This window comes from Hippopotamus amphibius, chromosome 12 (assembly GCF_030028045.1).
Source record: "Hippopotamus amphibius kiboko isolate mHipAmp2 chromosome 12, mHipAmp2.hap2, whole genome shotgun sequence".
NCBI classification, from domain to species: Eukaryota; Metazoa; Chordata; class Mammalia; order Artiodactyla; family Hippopotamidae; genus Hippopotamus; species Hippopotamus amphibius.
In genome coordinates, this window is record NC_080197.1 from 27,664,680 (window position 1) to 27,688,131 (window position 23,452).

Here is a 23,452-nt window from a genome sequence, read left to right on the forward strand (position 1 = left end):
TCAGAAATCCCCTCAACAGCTATGCAGTGACCCTGGGGCAGGAGTTGGGTCCAGGAACCACAGTGCTGGTGGGAACAGCTCAGCCTAGGAACACGGACCCTGGGCCTGGCTCGGCCCTTGACTTACTGCATGACCTCAAGCTGCCTCAACAACCCCACTGGGCTTCTGTGCCCTGTTGTATCATGCGACGGCCATCACTGTGTTCCCTGACAGCTCAGGTTTGTTCTACTCATCAGCTCCACCTCCATGTGGGCGCTGTGGGAGGGCCAAAAGTCTTGGCACGGACATGGGAATAGTACTCCCTTACACGGCACTTTGCATTCTCAAAGCACCAGGACTAACAGAGGGGAAGCTCCTTGCTTGACAGGAAGGGAGGATTGCTGACTCAGCAGATGCTCAGGAAAGGCCTCAGTGGCAAGCATAGGGCTCGGTACCTCACTCCTCCCTCATAACAATCCTGTAGGCACAGTGACCATTTTATTGTTTGTTTTTATTTTTTTTGGCTACGCTGTGTGGCATGCAGGATCTTAGTTCCCCAGTCAGGTATTGAACCCGTGCCCCCTGCAGTGGAAGCCCAAGGTCTTAACTACTGGACTGCCAGAGAATTCCCATGGTGACCATTTTACAGACGGGGAAGCTGAGGCACAGAGAAAGGAAGTGTGCCCCACTAGGAAGTGGCAGAGCTGAGCTCGAACCAGGGTAGTCTGGGTGCAGTGTGTGTAAAACATTCCTGTGGGTTCTCCGGGCCACCCATCCACTTACGGCTTGAGGTCCTGGTCTACGAGGATGTCGTAGCCGTACAGCTCGAAGCAGTGCTTGTCGCTGATGATCACCTTCTGCACGCTCTGCAGGCTTCTGATGAAGATGTTGTCCATGTCACTGAAGAGTGTCTCCACTGCCTCAGGCCCGTGCTTGGACGCCAGGTACTGCCGGAAGCGCTGCAGCATCCACTTGCAGCCCTGGAGTCCCACCGGGTTGGGAGAGGGAGCCTCAATCAACCTGACCTGGCCCACTGGGACCATCATTTACCATCAGCACAGGTCCTAGGTTTGGACAAGAGGGGCCCAGCCGAGTCCTGTGATTAGGAGAACCCTGAGTGTGTCCCTCCTTGTGGGGTGGAGATTCTACACGCTCAAGGGGATGTGCCCACCCAGAGCTTGTGTCTCTCTTTCTAGAGCACAGCCTACTATCCACCACCCCAGAAGTCCCTGCCCAAATGCCCTGCGCCAGCCCCTTCCCTGGGTCTGTCCTCTTGCGGACAGACCGCACTGACCATGTGTGCACCCAAGGGCCCAGGGAGTCACCAACAGCTTGCTGTTTGGGGTGTGTGTGTGTGTGTGTGTGTGTTCAAAGGAGGCCCCCATGGAGTGGTGGGGAGCTAGGGACCAGCTCTTCCTGTGTTCTTCTATTCTGGCTTTTAACTCTGAGAAGTCTGAGTGTTCTTAATATGAACCTGGCCATTCAGGTTATTAGATTAGATAGATATAGCTAGATAGATGATAGATTAGATAGATAGATAGATGATAGATAGATAGATAGATAGATAGATAGATAGATGATAGATAGATAGATGATAGATGATAGATGATAGATGATAGATGATAGATAGATGATAGATACATACACAGATAGATAACAGTATATCTGTCAAGGTAGGACGATACAACACATTTTGTTAAAGGGTAGGTTTGTTTGATTTGTAACTCTTAAATATTTATGACGCATGATGTGTGGGCCTCCATTTGTACTCTTGCCCTGGGCCCTGCAAACAGGAAGGGTGACCTGACCTTGCTGGAGAACTCTCCTGTGCTCCTTGGCATCCCTCCTCCCACCCCAGCCCAGCCCCAGAGGCCATACCTGGAGGGCAGAAGCCCAGCATTCTCACCTTCTTTGGGTGGTAGTCAGGAGACGTCTTTTGCACGGCAACATTAGTGAGGTGAACATCTGGCGGAGGTTAGTGGTCAAGGGCCAGTGCAGACAAGCGGGGCGAGCCCTCTACCATGTAGCCCCCAGGGGCCAAACTTGGGACCCTTGCTTGGGAATTAATGGGGGAAGGCTACCAAACAGCCCAGAGGTCACATGCGTGGGCTTTGGAGTCAGGTGGGCTCAGGTTCAAATTATACCTGCATCTATCTTTACTGGCTGTGGACCCCTGAGCAAGTCACTTAACCTCTCTGAGCCTGTTTCCCCACCAATTAAATGGGGGTGAGTAGTAGTAATATTGACCTCACAGGGTTATCTGAAAGATCAGATAAGATGCTGTGTAGTAGCACCTCTTACAGTGTCTGGCGTGGCTGATATTATTAGATTAGGATTGTTCCACTCAAGAGGAGAGAACACTTTCTAACAGGGAGAGAGATCAAATACAGAACAGCCATCTCAGGACATTCTGAGCTCTCCCTGACCTGGGAAAATCCCACATGCCACAGAACAACTAAGCCTGTACACCACAACTACTGAGCCTGCACTCTAGGGCCCACAAGCCACAACTACTGAGCCCACGTCTTGCAACTACTGAAGCCCACGCGCCTAGAGCCTGTGCTTCGCAACAAGAGAATCCACTGCAATGAGAAGCCTGCGCACCACAAGGAAGAGTAGTCCCCACTCGCTGCAACTAGAGAAAGCCCTCGTGCAGCAACAAAGACTCAACGTAGCCAAAAAAAAAAAAAATACATTTAGAAATTGACAGCGCAACAATAAAAAGACAGCCCAATGAGAAAACGGGCAAAGACTTTGAGTAGAAATTTCTCCAAAGATTTACAAATGGCCAAGAAACACACAAAAAGTTGTTTAACGTCATTAGTCATCAAGGAAATGCCAATCAAAACCACTTCACATCCACTAGGGTGGCTATAATAAAAAAGGACAGATAATAACAAATGTTGGTGAGGATGTGGAGCAACTGGAACCCTCCTACGATGCTGGTGGGAATGTAAAATGGTGCTGTGCTTTGGAAAATCGTCTAGTGGTTCTTCAAAAGTTTAAATATAAAATTACCATGTGACCAGCAACTCCACTCCTGTATATACCCAAGAGAAATAAAAACATATGTCCACACAAAAACTGGTGCATAAATGTTCATAGCAGCATTATTAATAATAGCCAAAAAGTAGAAACAACCCAAATGTCCATCAACCAATGAATGGATAAATAAAATGTGCTGTATCCATACAATGGATGAACTTTGAAAACATTATGCTTAATAAAAGAAGTAAGACACAAAAGACCACATGTTATATGAATCCATTTACATGAAATGTCTGGAATAAGCAAATATATAGAGTCAAAAATGATTGCATAGGGCTGGGAAGGGGGGTTGGAGAGAAAATGGGAAATGACAGATAATGAGTATGAGGTTTCTTTTGGGGGATGGTGAAAATGTTCTAAAACCGATTGTGGTGATGGCTGTGTGAAGGTGAGAAGAACCATTGAGTTGCGTGATTTAACTGGGTGAACTGTGTGGTATGTGAATATGTCGCAATAAAATTGTTATTTAAAAAATGGAAAAAGGATGTTCAGGCAAAGTGAGTTACTGGGTTTAAGAGGGGAAGTCGCTCCCTTGTGATGGAGGAAGCATTCAGTTCTCCACACATTGCTCCTGCCTGCGGGGAGCAGAAATCAGGGACTTCCCTAGTTTCCAGGGATGAGCAGAGGTTAAAGAGGAGAGTGGGTGACTGGTCAGCTGACCTCAGAGCCTCCCCTCTCCACAGATGGACCTGAAACAAGGTTCCCGTGGACCAAGGAGCTAAGTGGCAAAGAGTAAGCAAACAACTGGACCAATTCATAGAGAAGTGGAACTGATTAGCTGTGAAATCTTCAGGGGGAAAAGAATTTTCTTAGCTTAGAAATGACAATAGAAATCACAGAAGAAATCAGTGGATATAGTCAACTGTGTGAAAAGGAAATTAATCAGATGTCAAGGCAAAAATGAAAGGCAAACATGACTAGAGAAAAGATTTGTAACAAATGACAGGCTAATGTTTCATCATGTGAAAGTCACGCATAAACTGCTAACAATAAAATTTTATGACCCTAATAGATAAATAGATAAAGAATATGAAAACATCGAAAAGAAAATATAACTGGTAAAAGACCATCTGTGAAAGTGCTCAAAGTTTCTAGTAATAACAGATATACAGTTTTAAAGGGATGTAAATGGGGAAAAAATGCAAATTGGAAGAGAGAAAAATTCTAAGGCAAAAAATCTGCTTCCCCATCAAGTCATTTACATTTTTTTTAAACTTTTTATTTGGAAAAACTTAAAACCCACAGAATACTTGCAAGAATAGTACAATGAATGCCCACATGTGCTTCACCTAGATATGCCAGTTGTTTTGAAAATGTGTTTTTTAATCAATTATCGCCAGTAGTGGGGAACTGGGATGAAATGGGCCCTGTCAGTGTGACAGTAAAAGCATGAGAAAATCTTCTGGAAAACAAGCTGGCTGATACCCTTGACCCAGTATTTACACTTCTGTGAGATCGTACCAAGGAAAACATTTTAATATGGCAAAAGATTTATGAAAAAACTGTTTCTTTACAGCATTGTCTGTCAAAATAGGAAGAAATTGACTACTTCCCAAATGCCTGCATCAAGGAGGATTAGTAAACCAGTAAATCTACTCAGTGGAATACTCTGTAACTAATAAAAAATGTCTATAAGGAAAATACTTGAATAATGTTCAGTGAAAAAAAAGGTTACACAGTAGGATCACTCACATTTAAAAGGCCAAACAACAACAACAAAAATCTGGGAGGAAACACCGCAGAAGGGTAAGCAGTTATTTCTAGAAAGTGTGACTAGCAAAGGTTTCTTTTCCTTTTTCCCCCCTTTTTGTACATTTCTGCATTTTCTAATTTGTCTTTAAAGGGCTATACTTTTATTATGAAGGCTATATCCTTTAAATCTTTTATTATCTTTGTTATTAAAATAATGCATATCAGTTGTAAGAACATTTCATAACATAGAGAACTGTGTAAAGTTGAAAATAAATGTTTCCTGACCTGATTCTAATCCTCTGAATTTTTCAAAGTTAATAGATTCGTGAACATTCTTTCATCCTTTCTTCTAAACAGAAATGTACTTCCCTAAAAGCAAAAATCATATTGTAAACACATCGCAGTTCTATACCCCGCATGCTATTTCCACCTCATGGACTACCGTAGAGAATGTTTTTTCTTTTTTTTCTTGGCAGCACCGAGTGGCTTGTGGAATGCTTGTGGGATCTTAGTTCCCCACCCAGGGATCGAACCCAGGCCCTCAGCAGTGAAAGCACGGGGTCCTAACCACTGGACCGCTAGGGAATCCCATAGATACATTTCCATGACATTTCAATCACCTCATTGTATTCAACAGCTACAAAGGATCATGGAAATGCTTTATCATTCATTTTGCTATCCCTCTAGGGTGAGTTAAGCTATTTCTGCTTGTTTACTATTACAGTGTTGAGGTGAATATTTTTGTATTTTGGGTATATGTATATGCATATATGTATTTGAATAATTGTGTGTAAGCTATATATATATATAATATATATATTTATTTAAAGTCATGTTAATAATATTATATATTATCATTTTGTGATCCATTTTTTGCTTTATTATTTTAAAAGTTCTTGTGTAATATCTGAAGCAAATATGGCAAAATATTAATATCTGCTAAATCTGGATGGAAGATGCATAGATTTCTATAATAGCCTTTCCTGCAGTTTTAATAGAATTTAAATATTTCAGTATTTAAAAATTAAAAATGATTAAAAGAAGGGATGGAAAATTACATGTATTCACTCACTGTGAAAACAGCAAAGCCTCATTAAACAGAAACTAGCCCTGGGAGAGGCCTCAGTTTAATAAGGCCCCATGATGCCCGGAGATAAGCAAACACTTTTAAATGGGGGCGGGGGGACCACTAATGTGGACAGAGTAGTCACTCTGGGTTAGGCACTGTTTAAATGCTTTAGTGTGTATCATTTAACTTTAATAAGAAATGAGGTGGCAAAAAATGAAACTAAAATAAATTTGATGAGTTGCATATGATAAGTACTTGTTAGAATCACAAAACAAAACAAACATACTGGAAATGCTGAAGTTGGCTAAATAGAAAGAAACAAATTGTAGAAAATTCTCAGGGGCCTAAGCCCTTCTATTACGGAGGGAATGCAGACACATTACCTTGGACAGACACTTAATTGAATGATGAAATTAAGGCAGAGTGATGTGAATTGACTAAGAGCATAAGCGGCATTGCCCAAGCCAGAAGCTTGGCAGCATCCTTTGCTGTTTCCACCTCTCCCATACGCAGGTAATCTAGTCCTGCTGATTTATTTCCTAAATATTTCTGATCGTCTACCCCTTTTTCTCTGATGCTCATGTCTAAACATCTTAAAAACAATGTTTGATGTTTATATTTTAGCCAGATAATACAGTCTCATAGTTCAAAAGTCAAAAGGTATAAAAATGTATATAAGGAATATCTCCTTCCTACCCCAGTCCTCCCTACCCATTTCTCCTCCCAAAGGCAAATTCTGTTTCCAGTTTCTTGTACATCCTTCCAGAGATGTCTATGCACAGATAAAAACATATACAGAGATATACTTTTTAACCTGAATGGGAGCATACTTCTCATAGAGTTCTATACTTTGTTTTTTTCCAGTTAATGATACATCTTGGAGAGTCTCCATACTGGTACACAAAGCACCTTCCCCCATTCCTTTTTAACAGGTGCATAGTATGCTGTTGTATAAATGAGTCATTCCTTTAGTTATTTCCCCCCCCCCTTTTTTTTTTGGATTTCACAGCAAAGGCTGTGCAGTGAATAACTTTTAATCCCCTGTTTTCCTATATTGTGAGTGTACCTGCAGGATAAACTCCAGAAGGGAATTGCTGGGTCAGAGGCTCCGTGCATTTGTCTTTTGATAATTTGCCAGACTGCCTCCTAAGCGGTTGTACCAGTTTACACTCCACCATTAATGTATGTATTCCCCTAGCCTCGCCAAGTCAGCGTATTATCAAATCTTTCATATTTGCCAATTTGATGGGTGAAAAGGACATTGTATTTGAACGAATGAGTGAGCCAATGACTAGTCACGTGAACGTGAGCAAACATTCTCCAAAGGGACTCAAACACTCCTATCCTATGAACATGAATCAATATGAAATGATCATCAATCAGAGAAGCTTGGGGTAAGTTGCTCTGAGCAGAGCAGGGCTGCTCTCCTCAGATCACTGGAGGACCCCCCATCCCCACAAGACTGCAAGCACCCAGAGGGAAGGGACTAGGGCTGTCTTGTTCCCTGCTGTATCTCCTGTGCCCAGACCAGAGCTTGGCACTCAGCAAACATCTGTGGAATGAATGAGTTATCTCAGAACCAGCCAGAGGACAGGCAAGGCAGGGTATATGGGGGGTGCTTGGGGGGTAGGGTGGGGGATCCCAGGATACACTGGTCATCAATGCTGTTCAGTGTGAAGCGGGTGTTGGAGAATCGGGCGAAACCATCCCGGTACAGCCAGGCTCGCAGTGGGATGTACTGTGGGGGAGGTGGGAATGGAGAAAGAGAAAAGGGAAAGGGAATCAATACCAGCACTTTCACACCTCCTAGCTTTTGCACCTGCTGTTTCCTCCACCTGGAATGCTCTGCCTTCTTTCCCACATCATCCTTCAAGAATCTGCTCAGACATCAGCCTCCTCTGACTCGATCCCCCTCCTTCCCTGGGGGTAAGAGTGGGTGCAGGGAGATGCAGAAGGGAACAAAATTAATGGGCCTCTTCTCTGCTCCACCGCCACATGTGACACCTGCCAGCTTAGGGTGTGTCCATATTCCCCAGCAGACTGTAAGCTCCAGGAGGACAGGGGCCGAGCCTGTCTTGGACACCCCTATATCCTGTGCCCAGCATAAAGTATTGCACCATGAAGGTTTAAGTGTTTGTCAAATGCATGGGTGGAGGGAGTACAGCAATTCCTTGGTTAGGAGAGTAGGCTGCCTGCATCTGAATCCCAGCTCTGCCATTCACCAGCTGTGTGACCTTGGGCAAGTCACTCAACCCCTCTGATCTGTTTCCTCATCTGTAAAAGGAGGCTAATGAAAGACTCTATCTCCTTGGTTATTAGGAGGACTGAATGAGATAAAGCTTGCTAAATACTGTTCCTGGAGAATTCGCTGGGGGTCCAGTGGTTAGGACTCTGAACCCTCACAGTCGAGGGCCCAGAACCTGGTCAGAGAACTAAAATCCTACGAGCCTAGCAGGGTGGCTAGAAAAATTAAAAATAAATAAAATTTTAAAAGAAAGTAAGGTAAAAGTTGTGATTATTTTTTTAAAAATACTAGGTCTGGTACTTAGTAAGTGCTCAGTAAATGCTAGCTGTGGTCACTATGGATGACTGAACCAATAAAGAAGGAAGGCAGAGGGACCCTCCAGATGCTGGGACCTCTGTGATGGCAAAGCTGGATGTGTACCCATCCCTGGGGCTCTCCCAGGCAGGAAAAGCAGACAACTCACACGGGTGCCCCTAGAATGGCTTTTGCCCATGTCCCCTGGTCCAGATGCCCCTTCCCCACCCCTGGAAGACACACCTGTCTTGGTCACTCACCGACATCACCAGCACATAGACACGCAGGTCAAACTTCCGGCCTGTCAGGTGAAGAAAGAAATAATCAATGTAACAAATATTGATCGTGTGTCGGGCACCATGCTAGATATGGGGGATACAACAGTTGACAGGCAGATGTGAATCCCAATAAAACCACAGGAGGTACGAGGTGCCTGCCTAGCCCAGAGCGGGTGGGGCCTTCTGGCAGGAGGAGCTACCTGAACAGAGGCCCAGAGGCGGCAAAGAGCTTGGTCCAAGGGCAGAGTGGAAGGAGTTGAGGTCAGTGAGGTCAGCAGGGTCCAGGTTGTGTGCAATTTTTGGATTTTGTTCTACCAACCATGGGAAGCGACTGAAGGGTGTCCAGTCTCTCTGCCAACTGTGTCTGGTGTGGAGCAAAGGGGACCAGAGCAGTGGGCATCAGTGCGGAGGCTGGTGTGGTTGTCCCGGAGGGAGGGGACAGTGGCCAGAACTGGGATGGAAGTGGCCAGCCAGGTTCAAGAGCTGCATGGGAGTTTGATGAAGAACCAGATGTGGGAGGAGAAGAGAGGAGCCCTCCCAGAACGGTCTCTGCCTTCTGGCTTGGCGAGGGGTGGGTGGGGTGGAGGGGTGTGGGCGGCTGTGGCCCTGGATGGGGAGGCTGCAGGGTCAGCCAGATCGTGCAGGGCACAAGGGCTGGATTTTAGTCCTGTTGGATGCGCGTTGTGGAGAGACGCCTGCAAGGGGATGTCACAGGCTGCGGGACATCATGGTCGGGGGTGGGGGCAAGGTCCCAGCTGGGAATCACTGGATCTGGGTGGTGGTTAAAGCCTCGACAGGGAGTGGGGTCACTAGGAGAGGAAGGGGAGGAGGTGGGACCCACGGACTGCCCCTGGGGAGGGGCGTGGCCTGAGCCAGTGATACTGATGCTCCTCCATGAGGCCCCTGCAGAGCCCTGGCCCCTCTCAGGCAAGACCCTCCCGAGATGCCCCTCCTCACATACTGCCTGATGTGTCTGTACTTCACAGACCCCATGTGGGAAAAGCAGAGGTAGAGGCGGACTGGGGAAATCCGAGAAAGCTTCACAGGGGAGGCCTGGTTCCACCTCAGATCCTTGACCTTTACAGCCCCCTCTCCCCCTAAATCTATCCACAGGAGACTGACTCCTAGCTGTCATTCAGGCTTCAGCTCCCATCACCTCTGCAGAGAGTTCCTCCCTCACTCTGCGCTTGATTTACTTCATAACACTCACCGCTGTGTGGGACAATCTTCCTTCTTTGTTTCTGGTTTACTCCTCCAGAGTGTAAGCTCCAAGAGGGCAGGGCGGGCAGCCAGCACCCTGGACAGTGGTTGGCACTGAGTAGGCGCTTTATAAATATTTGTTGGTTAAATGCATGAAGGAGCTGGTTCTTGCAGAATGAAGAGGGTTTTAGTGAACCAGGAAGGGAGAGGGGAGGGCATGCCAGGCAGGCGGAACCTTAGGGGCAACGGCTGGGAGGTGGGAGCATGCAGGACGGGGCTCCATCTTTGCATCAAGGCATGCCCGGTGTCAGGTTAGCCCACGGTGGGCTGCTCATCAAGGCTTGTTGACTGACTGACCGACCATCCTGTGGAAGGGCAGGAGCAGAGACAGCCATCTCACCTCCTATCAGGTAGGGATTTTCAATGTAACGCTGAGCTACATAGTTCTCCACAGGAATTTCATCTTTCTGGTCATCAGAACTTCTTGTGTCCTAGTTGTAATAATAACTGTTATTAACATTTTTGAGCACTTCCTGTGTACGAGGCATTGTGATAGGCACTCTGCTTGGGGTGTATGATCTGATCCTTAAATCTACCCTGTCAGGAAAGTACTAATGTTATCCGCATTTTACAGTGAGAAACTGAAGCACAGGCTGGGCCCAGAGCCCGGGCATTTAACCTCTAGATATGTGCTGCCCAATAGAGCAGCTACTGGTCACGTGTGGCTATGTATGTTTATATTCAAATTGATTAAAAGGAAATGACATTACATGCGGCCATATGGCTGAACCTTGAAGGCTTCATGCTAAGTGAAATCAGCCAGACATAAAAGGACAAATATTGTATGATTCCTCTTATACGAGGTACCTAGAGTAGTGAAATTCATGGGGGGAGAAAGCAGAAGGGTGGTTGCCAGGGGCTGGGGGCAGGGGGGTAGAAGGGGATTAGTGTTTAATAGCTACAAGTTTCTGCTGGGGAAGATGAGAAAGTTCTAGAAATGGATGGTGGTGATGGTTGCACAAAACTATGAATGTACTTAATGCCACTGAATTGCACACGTAAATAAAGTTCAGCTGGTAAGGTCTATGTATAGTTTGCCACAATAAAACAGGAAAGAAATTAAAAATTCAGTCCTAAAAATATCAAATTGTCCACTTTAAATATATGCAGCTTATTGTATGTCAATTGTATCTCAATAAAAGTTCTTAAAAAAAAGATAATAAAAAAATCATAAAGTAAGTAGGCTTAAAAAAAATTCAGTCCTCCAGTAGCACTAGCCTCATTTCCAGGGTTCAATACCAACCTGTCACCAGTGGTCAGGGCATCGGAGAGCACAGGTGTGCCCCAGTCCCCTCACTGTAGAAAGTTCCATGGGTCAGAGCTGCCTGGAACACCACCCGGGCCTCCAAGGACGTTCCTCTCCCTTCTCTACCTGCTGATTCTTTGCAGGCCAGCTCAGCTCAGGAAGACAGCTAGCTCCTTTCCGCCTCACCATCTGCAAAGCCCTTTCCCACCCACTGTCCCCTTCACAGGAACCTTGTGGGAAAACTGAGGCACAAAGGCAAATGTCGCATACTTGGTGAGGTCCCACACCAGCCAGTGGCAGCGCTGGAACTCAGGCCTTCTGGACCCAAGGGCAGAATTTTCGATACCTACCCCCACCCCCATCCCCAAGCTGCTTCAATATCTAGGCAGCCACTCCCACCTATGCTCACATGGCACCTATACTCACATGGCTGCCAGAGGGGTTGACAAGGCTCCGGGCTGGCTGGGCCTCCAAGCTGGTGAGCTTCTTCCCAGCGGTGCCCTGGCAGTTTCATGGGAGGAATCCGGACACAGGGTGAGGAGGGGAAATTCGTGTATTGAGCACCTGCTGTGAGCCTGTTGTGTAGGAGGGCTGTAATCATCCTGCTCCTCTCACCCACCCGGCACCATTATCATCTCTAAGGTTCCGAGGGGTTCAGCAATTTCCCCAGGACCACACAGCGGCTGAGTGGCAGAGGCAGGATTTGGACTAGGATTTCTATTGCATCAATTCCTGCAACAAGGATGGGGTTGGGGGAGGGAGGGAGTTGCCTCAGGCTCAGTCCAGGACCTGGAGGAAGAGTTAGCCAAACTCTCCCCAGCCAGGTGAGCAGGAGGTCCAGGAAAAGAACACACTGTTCTCTTAAGCATAGTAACTCACTGCATCCTCAGCAGGTACTATTACTATCCCAATTTATTGGGGCGCAAAGAGGTAAAATGACTTGCCCAAGGTCACACGGCTATTAAGGGGCAAGGTCAGGATTTGAACCCAGGCAATTTGGCTCCAGAGCCCCTGCATCCAGGGGCAGGCCTGTGGACAGAGCTTCTTTGCCAGCCCTCTGAGATTTGAGGGCAAGGAGGAGGGGCTCCTGGTCCCTGCAAGGGCAAAGGAAGGTTTGGGGAGGAAGGGAGAGAGGCAAGCTCACCTTCCTCCAGTCCATGATGTCCTTCAGCCTCCGGAAGAGGAAGATGCCTTTTCCCTGCGACCGGGCTACCTGGGGTGGGGGTGAGGGCAGAAAGTTCTGTGTGGTTCCTTGTTGGCCCCTTGGCCTGGGGCCCCTCTCCAGCATTTCTCTGTCTCCACCTCCCCTGTGGGTCCCCCAGCTGTCCCTGAGGAATAGCCCAGCCCAGCCCTGAAGGGGTTGGGACAGAGAAGGTGCTAAGCCCAGGGGAGGGGTGGGGGTCGGGAGAGAGGGAAGCGGGGAGGAAAGTGAGAGACTGACTTAGCTCACACAAAGGCACACAATTGCATGAATAATACAAAGGAGCAGACAATTAAAAAGCCATTTCTAACAGTCCTGGGAACACATCATCCAATTCTTTTTTTGGAAATCAATTTGCCTTCCTAATTAGATTTTGCTTTAGCTAATACTGAAATTAGTCTGTCTTTACTGAATCCCAGCATGGATAATTCAAAGTTTCACAGAGTCTAGAGGTTGGGAGAATCTTTAATATCATGCAGAGCAGCAGGCACCAAAGGCATTGCTCCCTCTGTGACATCCCTCTACAATGGTCACCTGCCTGACCTTGCACATTCACAGTGTCAGGGAGCTCACTACCCTCCCCTACCCCCTAACAGCCCATTCTGTGGCAGCATAGCTCTATTAAGCAGTCATTCGAAAGGTACATATTAGGTGTCCACTGTGTGCTTGGCTTTATGCTGTAGCAATAACCCAGACCTCGTGGAACTTTCACAGCCTAACCTTTGTTAAAATTTGCCTGCCCGGTTCTGGCCTCTAGGGCCTCCTACAACAAATCTGATTCCTGGGCCCCCACACAGCCCTTTGGTTATTTGCAGCCACTGAGCAGGTGCCCCAGAGCTGTTTTTTTCTCTAGCATAAAGGCACCCAGCCTGAGAAAACGCTCATTTCCCCCTTGTCTCTTCTGAGCATGGCCCAGCTGGTGAAAGTGAGGCTCTTTGTACAATGTGAGTCAGGCAGAGTCATCAGGCATGGCCGTGGGTTGTCTGCTGCAAGAAGGGCTCCTAGTGGTGGGGGCAGTGGGAGCTGAAACCCAGCCCAGCTCTGCCTGCCGTGTTGTGCACCCTGGTTCAGGGTTGTGTGTGCCCAGAAGATGGGGTGCCCAAAAGACTGGAGCACTGGCAGTGGCACAAGGGCAGACATACATGCACAGCTATTTTGGAAAGCAATTACTCAGTGTGCATCAAGGGCTTTCAACAGTTCACAGCTGTGCAAAGACTTGACCAGGCACTTCACAAGAGAAGATGACCCAGCGTAAGCAATGAAAAGGCACTGACTCCATTAGTCTTCAGGGAAACACAAAGGAAAACCCCAATCTGACAGCACTACACACTCCCTGGGAATGGCTAAAAGTAAAGGCAGACACTACCAAGTGTTGGTGAGGATGTGGAGAAACTGGAATGCTCATACACTGCATTGTTTGGAAACTGTTTGGCAGCATCCACTAAAGCTGAACACAGGCACCCCTGCGACCTAGCAATTCCTTTCCTAGGTACCTACATGACAGAAATGTGTGCACACGGGCATCCAAAGACATGTATGGGAATGTTCAAACAGCACGATTCATAATAGCTCCAACCTTGGAACTCTCAAATGAGTAAATATTCTCTCAATGGAATAGTATACAACAATGATTATTAACAATTTACAATTACCACATCAGTATAGATGAATTGCAGGGACACAATGTTGAGGGAGAGAAGCCAGCTACAATGTAGCATTACTGCATGATTCCAACCATATAAAGTACAAAAACGGAGCAAAGGAACCTATGCTGTTGGTGACTGGGAGTGGTGAGTAGAAAGGGGTCTGAGGAACTGCTGAGGGGCTGGCAATGCTCTGTGTAAAATCTGGATACTGGTGTTCACTTTGGGAAAATTCATCAAACTGTATCCTTAAAATTGGGGCACTTTCTGTTTTATTAAACTTCAATTTAAAAGTTTTCTTTTTTAATGGTTCATACCTTCTGATCTGGGAAACCCCACCCCTGCACCTGCTGGTGGACTTCCCTAAAGCCATTCCACTTCCTCTTCTTCCTGGCTGGCAAATCCCACCTCTCAGGATGGAGGCTAGAAGGACCAGACACTTGTTTCCCCAGCCTCCCTTGCAGCTAATGGAAACCGTGTGACCTGTTTTGGCCAAAGAGACCTAAGGAGACATCTGCTTGGGGCTTTGGGGAAAGAACTTCATCCTTGTTAAAAATGGGGAGGGAGGGACTTCCTAGGTGGTGCAGTGGTTAAGAATCTGCCTGCCAGTGCAAGGGACACGGGTTCGAGCCCTGGCCCAGGAAGATCCCACATGCCGAGGAGCAACTAAGCCCATGTGCCACAACTATTGAGCCTGCGCTCTAGAGCCCATGAACCACAACTATTGAGCCCTTGTGCCACAACTACTGAAGCCCACATGCCTAGAGCCCATGCTCTGCAACAAGAGAAGCCACCACAATGAGGAACCTGTGCACCACAATGAAGAGTAGCCCCTGCTTTCCGCAACTGGAGAAAGCGTGTGTGCAGCAACGAAGACCCAACACAGCCAATAAAAAAATTAAATAAATAAATTTAAAAAATGGGGAGGGATTGGGGAGAGATTGAGGGAGCAGGGAGAGCGAGCGAGAGAGAGAAGTGCCTGCCCCTTGTTTGAATGCTACAGTCTGAGGAGGTGATACCTGCAACTATAGCAGCCATCTCACATCCATAAGGTGACAAGTCTGATGACAGAAACCCAACACACTGAGGATGCAAAGTGGACAAAGAGAAGAAGCCTGGGCTTTTAACAGCACCACTGAACACATCCCCAAACCTGGAACTGCCTACTTCCAGCTTTCTTGTTATATAAGATAACGAAAAGCCTTTATTGTTTTAAAGCCTTATTAGTCACTGACATGCCTGTTCTAGGAGATGTCCTCCTGAGGGAATAGTCCTAAAGAGTGGAAAAGAAACTTCCTGCATGGCGATATACCAGGGTTGTTGAGACTGGAAATCTAGCTCCGCCAGTCTGTCATTTCCAAAAGCAATCACAACGATATTCCCAGTCCCATATGTCTTCCACAACTTTGCTACCCCCGCCCCCCACCTTCCAACAAGAGGAAAAGTCAAAGTCCCTTCCCCTTGAATCTGTGTGAGCCTTTAGGACTGTCTTAACTAATAGTGTGTGGCGGAAGTGACACTGTGTGAATTCCAATGCTGGGTCATAGAAGGCAACCCAGCTTCCACACAGCTTTCTCTGTGGGGATGGTCACCCTTGGAGCCCAGCCACCAGGTTGTGAGGAAGCTCAGCTCACGTGGAGAGGCTCACAAGAAGGGCAACTGAGTCTTCCAGCCCTCAATCCTGGCTGAACTCCCAGCCAGCAGCCAGCACCAACTTGCCAGGAGAGCGAGGGAGCCAGCTTGACAGCGAACCCTCCAGCCCTCGGTAAAGCCGCCCTTGTAGACGCTGGAGCAGCCATGAGCCTTCCCTGTCAAGTGGTCCCCAAGCTGGAGGCTTGTGAGCTAAACAAGAGATGATTGTTGTTTCAAGCTACTAAGTTTGGGGACGCAGCAACAGAAACAGAACTTTGGGCAAATAGTTTCTAAACCATGGTAATATTAGCAGCTAATACTTCTCAGCTATGAGCAAGGCACAAGGAATTTACACATATTTCCTCATTCAAGCTTTTAAAAAAACTTGTACGTAGGCATTAATATTATCACCATTTTGCAGTCAAGGAAACCAAGGAACAGAGAGGCCAAGCACTCTGCTCAAAGTTACCCAGCCAGTAGGTGACAAATTCAGGCTGGTTAAATCTGTGTTTCACAAGCCTGGGGCTCATTCGCTTCTGCAAAGTGCAAGGAAGTAAACAGAATCGTGTGATAAACATGGTGCTACTTCTGGGAGTATCCATCTTACTTGATGATTCGAGAGGAAAATACTTTTATAGTATTTTTATTAAAAGATATGTTATTGATTGGAAAATATGAGCAGATTATTAAAATGAACCATACTTTGATTTTGCACCACCTGTGGCCACTCATAGGCCTTCACCCCCTGCCTCCCCCTGCCTTGCTCCTGGGGGCCATTCATCATAGGACATTCAGTGGGTGTTGCAGATGTGATTGGTGGTCTCCCCGGCAACCATTCTCCTTTTTCCCTGCCAACAGAATCCCATTTGGGTCTCCTGTTTCCAGTAGTCCTGCCCCCTGGGGAGGTCTGAGCCCTCACAGTGGTCCCATACGCCTGCCACATGGTCGGTCCAGGCATGAGCCAGCAGGATGCCAGGGGAAGTCTGTTGCAGGGACTTCTGGAATCTGTGATTTCTTCAAAAGGACCACAAGACCAGGGTATTCCCTTATTCCTGGGGCAGGTGGATATGTGAGCAGGTGAGCTAGAGCTGCAGCAGACTTGCTGTGACTGAGAGGAGCAGTCAGCCCACTGAGCTGGGCATTGATGGCAATATTGAGCTGCCCACTGAACCATCCCTGGAGTCAACCTTTCATCATCCAAGGAAATTCCCTGGGGTCTGTAAACTTGAATGAGAAAAAAATGTTTCTTCATTTTCATTAACCCCTGACCAGATTTTCACGTTTCCTTCCGTTATGAATGCAGGCAAGAAGTCCTAGTAGTATTAGCCAGGCCTGTGACTTCGCTCTCAAAAGAAATCAGTTATTTTCATATCTTATTACAACTGTCGTGGCTATCTATCTCCAAATACTGTTTACACTCATTATGACCTTGAAATTACGGGAACGGCTGGGCCTGCTGCTAGACTCTCTTTAATTGTTAATGAAAAGCACATGGAGAATGTGTTGGTAGTTTGTGGTGGCCCCGTGAGAAGCACCCCCAGGCCTCTGAGTGTAGGGGAGGGGCTGACAGAGCGCCAGCTGCTGCGGCTGAAATCCAGCCCTGCTTGCCAGGCTGGTGATGGGGATGCAGGGACACGAAGGCTGGCCCACTCCTGGGACACAGGGGCCTCCTGACAGCGACTTGGACTTGAGGCCTCCCTAGGCCTGGCTGAACTCTGCTCAGGCCACTCAGGGCAGCTAGGAGCCTTCGCCCACCCTTCCTTCCCTCTCTCCCTCACTGGGGTGGGACTTGGTGGAGTGACAGCTCCCCCAGCCTCCCTCAGCTCCCTCCCCCTTGTCTCACAGGCCAGACTCTGGCCCGTTGAATCTTACCTTGGCATCAGTTTCGCAGAGGACCCAGGCTAAACACAGTTAGAACACAGACTAACACTGTTGTTCAATATAGTCGCTTTCTTTTATAACCAAACATACTTTATGTTACGCTTTTAAAAACAGTATTATGTGATGGCATCCACATATGTCACCAAAGAGGCCCAAAGCATGAGCACAGTTCAGAGCCCCTGCCTTCTTGTCTGAGCTACTATGAGTTGGGTTTTCTGTTATCTGTCATCCAAAACATCCCGACCTGTAGGAGGTTTCAGTGAAAAAGTGTGAGACACTCTGGTTGGGGTAAACCCATGTAGGAGAATGCTAAAACTCAGCTTTTACCGTCTTGCAGTTTGGACAGAGGCCCCCAAAGCCCAGAACAGCCCAGTGGTTGTCCCAGATGCTCACAGCCCTGAGTGAAGTGTTAGACCAGCTCTGTGGACACACAGAGAGACTGACAGACAGGCCGGAGCCCTGAGAGCCCAGCACCTGCTTCCCAGCCCCACAGGGAGGCTGGAGGAGCAAGCGCGGTCCCCACAATCTGGGTCTTGTCCATCTCCCTGCCAATCCAGAGGGCCTGGGCTGGTGGGAGGGGAGAATGCTTAGATGGAAAAAAGCTTGGATTGAGGTGATTTTTACACTAGACTGATGGGGTGGGAAGTGGGGTCCCCGTAGGGCGGCATGAAGTGTGTGATACTGCCTGCTCCCTTCTGAGTCCAACTCAAGCCCCTCCTTCCAGGACTGCTCTGCCACCACCGAAGAGGAAGGTGAAGGCTCCTGGTTCCTGGGGAACCGTGCAGAGGGGATTTTGGAGGGAAAAGACAGGCTGGTGACTGCTCTGACTGGCCTGGCCACTGCAGTCATGTGAAGACCCTGGTGTATGAGTGGACGACGACTGGCCAGGTCACAAAGACAGGTCTTGTGGGAAGAATGGAGGGATTCAAGGGGCTTTCCCTCTCTAATTTCCAAATTTAGGGCAATATCCTATTTTTTAACGTTTCCCCACACCAAAGGAACCCAAACAACAGGATCCCAGAACTAACAATCTAGCCCAGTGGCTCTGAGTGTGGTACCCAGACCAGTAGTGCCCTCATAACCTGGTGTGATGGTTAATTTTATGTGTCAGCTTGGCTGGGCAATGGTGCCCAGGTGTTTGGTCAAACGCTCTCGTCCAGATGTTACTATGAAGGTATTTTATAGATGTGATTAACATCTACAATCGTAGACTTTAAGTGAAGGGTATCACTCTGGATAATGTGGGTGAGCTTCATCCAATCAGATGAGGGCTTAAGAGCAAAACCTGAGGTCTGGAAAAAGCAGCAATTCTGCCTCAAGACTGTAACAGAGAAATCCTGCCTGAGTTTTCTGCCCCCACAGATCAAACTTCCCAGCCCCCACAATATCACACAAGCCAGTTCCCTACACACACACACACACACACACACACACACACACACACACACCCTAATGGTTCTGTTTACCTGGAGAGCTGTGACTGCTGCATCTGGGAATTTGCTAGAAATGCATACTCTCAGGCCCCACACCAGGTCTACTGAAGCTGACACTCTGGGGGTGGGTGCTTTAATAAGCTCTCCAGAAAATTCTCAGGTTTGAGGATGTCTCCATTATAGTCTCACTACGCAAAGTATTGTCCGGGGACCAGTCCCAGTGGCATCACCAAGAGCTGGTTAGCAATGCAGACTCTCAGGCCCCACCCAGACCTGCTGAAAGGGGATCCGCATTTTAACCAGATCCCCGATGATTTGCGAGCACATTTGCGAAGCACTGACCCAGTGCTCCCCTGGGGCAGAGGGGAGAGGCGGTGCTGTCTGGACTCTCGGAAATAACAATAAAAATGGCTAATTATTGGGCATCTAAGTGCCAAGCCCTTTACACGGCTTGTATGATTCATATATACAACCCGTGGAACTTCACTGAATCCTCTCGCAACCCTGTAAGGCAGGTATACCCGTTAAGGCCATTTTACAGATGAGGAAATGGACTGAGAGGGGTTGAGTAACCTGCTTGGGATCACACAGCTCATACGTGGTTCTGATCCGAAGCAGAACCCAGGCTTCTCCCTAGAAGCACTCACTCTTCACGCCCCGCCAGGGCGCCTCAGCGATTCAGGAGAGAGGACACACACACACACACACACACACACACACACACACACACACTCACACACACACACGGAGCCAAGATTCCTCCTCTTAATTACAGCTGTCGTTGTGTCTGCTGCTAACAAAGGCGGGGGCTGGGAAAGGAATCAACTTAATATGCAATTGCTTGTTCCCAATTAGCACAAATTACCATTTGTCTGAGAAGATAATGCTAGGAACTGGGATCCGCCTGGTGGGTTGCAGTGTTGTCAGCCTGACACCCTTCTGAGCCCTCCTCGCTGGCCTTCCCGCCTTCCCAGGAAGGCGGCCGAGACTTCCAGTGAGACATCGGGAGGCCTGGGTAAATCCTGGCTCAGTCCCCTTTGGGAGTATTTGGTGGTTTTTGTTGTTGTTGTTTTTGTTTTTTTTTTTAATAAATTTATTTATTTATTTAGGTATTGGCTGTGTTGGGTGTTTGTTGCTGCGCGTGGGCTTCTCTAGTTGCGGTGAGGGGGGCTTCTCTTCATTGTGGTGCGCTGGCTTCTCATTACGCTGGCTTCTCTTGTTGCAGTGCATGGGTTCTAGCACATGGGGTTCAGTAGTTGTGGCACATGGGCTCAGTAGTGGTGGCACATGGGCTTAGTTGCTCTGCGGCATGTGGGATCTTCCCTGCCTAGGTCTTGAACCCATGTCCCCTGCACTGGCAAGCAGATTCTTAACCACTGTGCCACCAGGGAAGTCCTGCATTTGGTGTTTTTTATCAGTTTCCCTTCCACTCACCTGTGCTATTGGCTAAATCTGCATCAGCCAACACTAGCCCATCTCCAGCTCCACAAGGAGGGCTGCCCCCTTCTAACCGACCCCCAACTCCCTTCCTGGGGCCCAGCACGTTCCCAAGCCCAGAAAATACTGGGGGGCTTTGAGGATGCCATTCAAGGCTCTGGCGGCATTGTGGTGAGAGCTAGTCCTGGCACGAGGAAGGGCTGAGGGGCTGGCAGGTGCTCTGGCACCCTTGCCCTCCACTCAGCTTCTTGATCCCCCAAGGGCTTCCTCCAGCTGCAAAGCCTTTGGACATGCAGTTCCCTCCTTCTGGAATGCTCTTCCCTACCTCTGCCCTTCTCCAGGCTGACTCCTCTGCATCCTTCAGGTTGAAGCTAAATACTAATTCTTCTTTTTAAAAATTTACTTGTTTTCTTTGGTTTGTTTTTCAGTACTAATTCTTATAACAGTAACAACCATATCATCCATTGAGGACTGTACCTGTGTTAACTCATTTAGTCACACAACATTATGCAATAGGTGCTACAGTTATTCTCACCTTGCTGATGGGGAAACCGGGACACAGAGAAGTTAAATAATCTGCCTGAGGTCACACAGCTAGTAGGTAGTACAGCTAATATTTGCACCAAGGGGTTTGGCCTCAGAGCCCAATCTCCCACTTCAGAGAAGCCTGCCGAAGGGCGGGGATGTCCTCCTGCTGTTTCATTCTCTTTGTTAGCACTTAGCACAACGGTAATCACATGTGTACCCTCTGCATATTGTCTGCCCTCACGGAGGGCAGAGACCCGCATCTGACTTGCTGAGAGCCGTATCCCTACCATCTAGTGCTGTGCCTGGCACATGGCAAGTGCTCAATAAGCGTTTGTGGGATGCCTGAATAAACAGGTCTCAGGCTCCTCATCTTTAAAATGGGGCTGCTAATACCTCCTCCCAAGGACCATTATGAGAAGTGGGGCAATGCCAGTAAAGCAATTCTCACGGCCTGGCCATTGTTCTCATTCATATCAGGAGGAGAGACTCTGGATTCCCTGCCTTGGTGTCCTGAGGAGCACTTGTTTATCTAGGGAACATTTACTGAGCATCTACTGTGTACCAGCAGTCATAGGTGCTGGGCCCGCACACTGCAGACAGGAGGAGATGTAGTCAGTCCTCTAGGGAAAGGCAGATGCTGCATCTAAGGCTGAATTCCCAGGCAGAGTCCTGTCCTGAGATGTGCCAATGGAGGATCCCTGCTCTGGTGCCTGGGACACCCCCTCTTCCCAGTCCCCAGCACTGGGCACTCACAGGCTTCATGATCCAGGTGATTCCCGGGTTTTTGCGAAACTCCTCCACAAACAGGTGGTACTCGCAGGGCATCTCAAAGGTGGTGGGGAAGAAGTCGCACTTGGCCGCCTCCAGCTTTCCTGCCTCACGCTCCAGCTGTTTCCGAAAGCGCTTCAGGTTCTTCACCATGTAGTTCTTGCGGGTCAGCTGAGCCGCACGATGGACAGACAGGCCATTGGTGCTCATGCCCACGGCCCTGCTGCAACCATCCCACCGACTGCCCCCCCACCGCCCCCACTCTCTGTATGGTAAGAGTAACAATAAGAGTGACTTTGACCGAGAGCCTGCTATTCTATAATTATCCCTACTTTACAGGTGAGGAAACCGAGGCTCAGAAAGGTTGTCAGTCTCCCAGAGCTCTCCAGCTAACAGGCAGCACAGCCAGGGTTTGACCTGGGCCTGTCTGGCTCCAGTGTTCTTTTTCTAACTGCTAAGCTGTACTAACCTTTTAAAATCTCCCACCTTTGGTCCCTCCAGTCCCATCTTTATGGTCTGTTTCCTCCCAGTCCTCCCTCCCATAATCCAGACTCCAAACAGCTCAGCTTGCCTCATCCTGAAATCACATAATCCCTCAAGCATCCTGCTTCTTCCACCTTTGCACCTGAAGCCAGCCAGCCCATGACCTCAAGCCCCTCCCCAAGGCTCACACTATTTAGCTCATTATGAATCTAGGGCACATACCCCCCACCTGGCATGGACCCCAAATTCCCTTATACTTTTCCACTGTGGTCCTTGTACCCCCAGCCAGCTCCTGCTCACTGGCACACCCAGTCCCCTGGGGCCACCCAGCTCACCTCATAGTGGTTTCGGAAGTGACTGATCCGCACGTGTTCATCCATGTAGGTGTGGTCGAAGTTCTCCCGGAGCCAGCTGACGTCGCACCAGTAGAAATCCCACTCCCCTTCGCTGGGGGTGGGGGTGGGACCAAAGTCAGGACCCGAGGACCTCAGCACTGCTGGGGGTCTGGGGGCCAGGGAGGAGCAGCTGAGGCGTAAGCCGCGGTGTGTCCATCAGGTCAGTCTCAAGGAGGTGGCCTTGGGCTGCCCCTGCCCACCATGTGCTTTATGAGACCAGAGTAAAAACTACAGAAATGTTCCTACAAAAACCCAGGCTGCTGGCTTCCTTTCAACAATCAGCGGATCTGGCCACACTGAGCCCAGGTGCCCCCTGACACCCACCGCCTTGGACAGGGCACACCCTCTCCAGATCACAGTCCCTACCATGGCCTAAGGCCCATGACAACCGGCCAACCTAACCTGGTCACGTTATCTGCCTGGGCTCGGAAGCATCCATGTAGCCACCCCTTAGCACACATTACCAAGCAGTGGAATCAGGTAACATTTATAAGCTCTTCCCAGTTCAAAAAGCCCTCCTCTCACTGATTCCTCAGAGCAGCCCCAAAAGTGACCACAATCATGCCTGGATCCCTAAGACAGGGAGAGCCTTGCTCAGTGGGGACATGACAGCCTCAGGATTCACACCCAAGCCTGCCTACCTTCAAATCCTGACCCTGTTCCTCACCACCACGCCAGAGAGAGGGACAGGAAACCAGACTGATCTACCAAATCCAGATACCAGAGGTGGGGTACACAGAGGAGGTGCTTGAAAAGGACAGGAAATGAAATGACACCACAATGGTTACTTCCAAATTTTTAGTAAAAAATTACAGATATAAGTGAAGCCCCATGTATATTTCTGTCTGATTCTAACTTCTACTCTCCTGTCCAAAAGGAAACCATTAGCCTGAATTTGGAATCATTTCTGTGAGTGTCTTTATAGTTTTACTATGTATGT

At 48.3% G+C, this 23,452-nt stretch overlaps 1 protein-coding gene across 2 annotated transcripts in view; it reads right to left on the reverse strand.

Annotated features, from left to right (window-relative positions):
- TTLL9 (tubulin tyrosine ligase like 9) overlaps nucleotides 1-23,452 on the reverse strand; it is a 48,451-nt gene that overhangs the window by 6,904 nt on the left and 18,095 nt on the right. Inside the window, exons 4-12 of one of the 2 annotated variants that reach the window (XM_057703087.1) lie at nucleotides 22,453-22,564; nucleotides 21,620-21,805; nucleotides 12,256-12,324; nucleotides 11,538-11,612; nucleotides 10,206-10,296; nucleotides 8,588-8,628; nucleotides 7,439-7,526; nucleotides 1,886-1,944; nucleotides 763-959 (exon numbers count right to left, since the gene is read on the reverse strand). In XM_057703087.1, the coding sequence (XP_057559070.1) occupies nucleotides 763-959; nucleotides 1,886-1,944; nucleotides 7,439-7,526; nucleotides 8,588-8,628; nucleotides 10,206-10,296; nucleotides 11,538-11,612; nucleotides 12,256-12,324; nucleotides 21,620-21,805; nucleotides 22,453-22,564 (918 nt within the window). The remainder of the gene's footprint in view (nucleotides 1-762; nucleotides 960-1,885; nucleotides 1,945-7,438; nucleotides 7,527-8,587; nucleotides 8,629-10,205; nucleotides 10,297-11,537; nucleotides 11,613-12,255; nucleotides 12,325-21,619; nucleotides 21,806-22,452; nucleotides 22,565-23,452) is intronic. The other variant, XM_057703088.1, reaches the window with a different exon arrangement.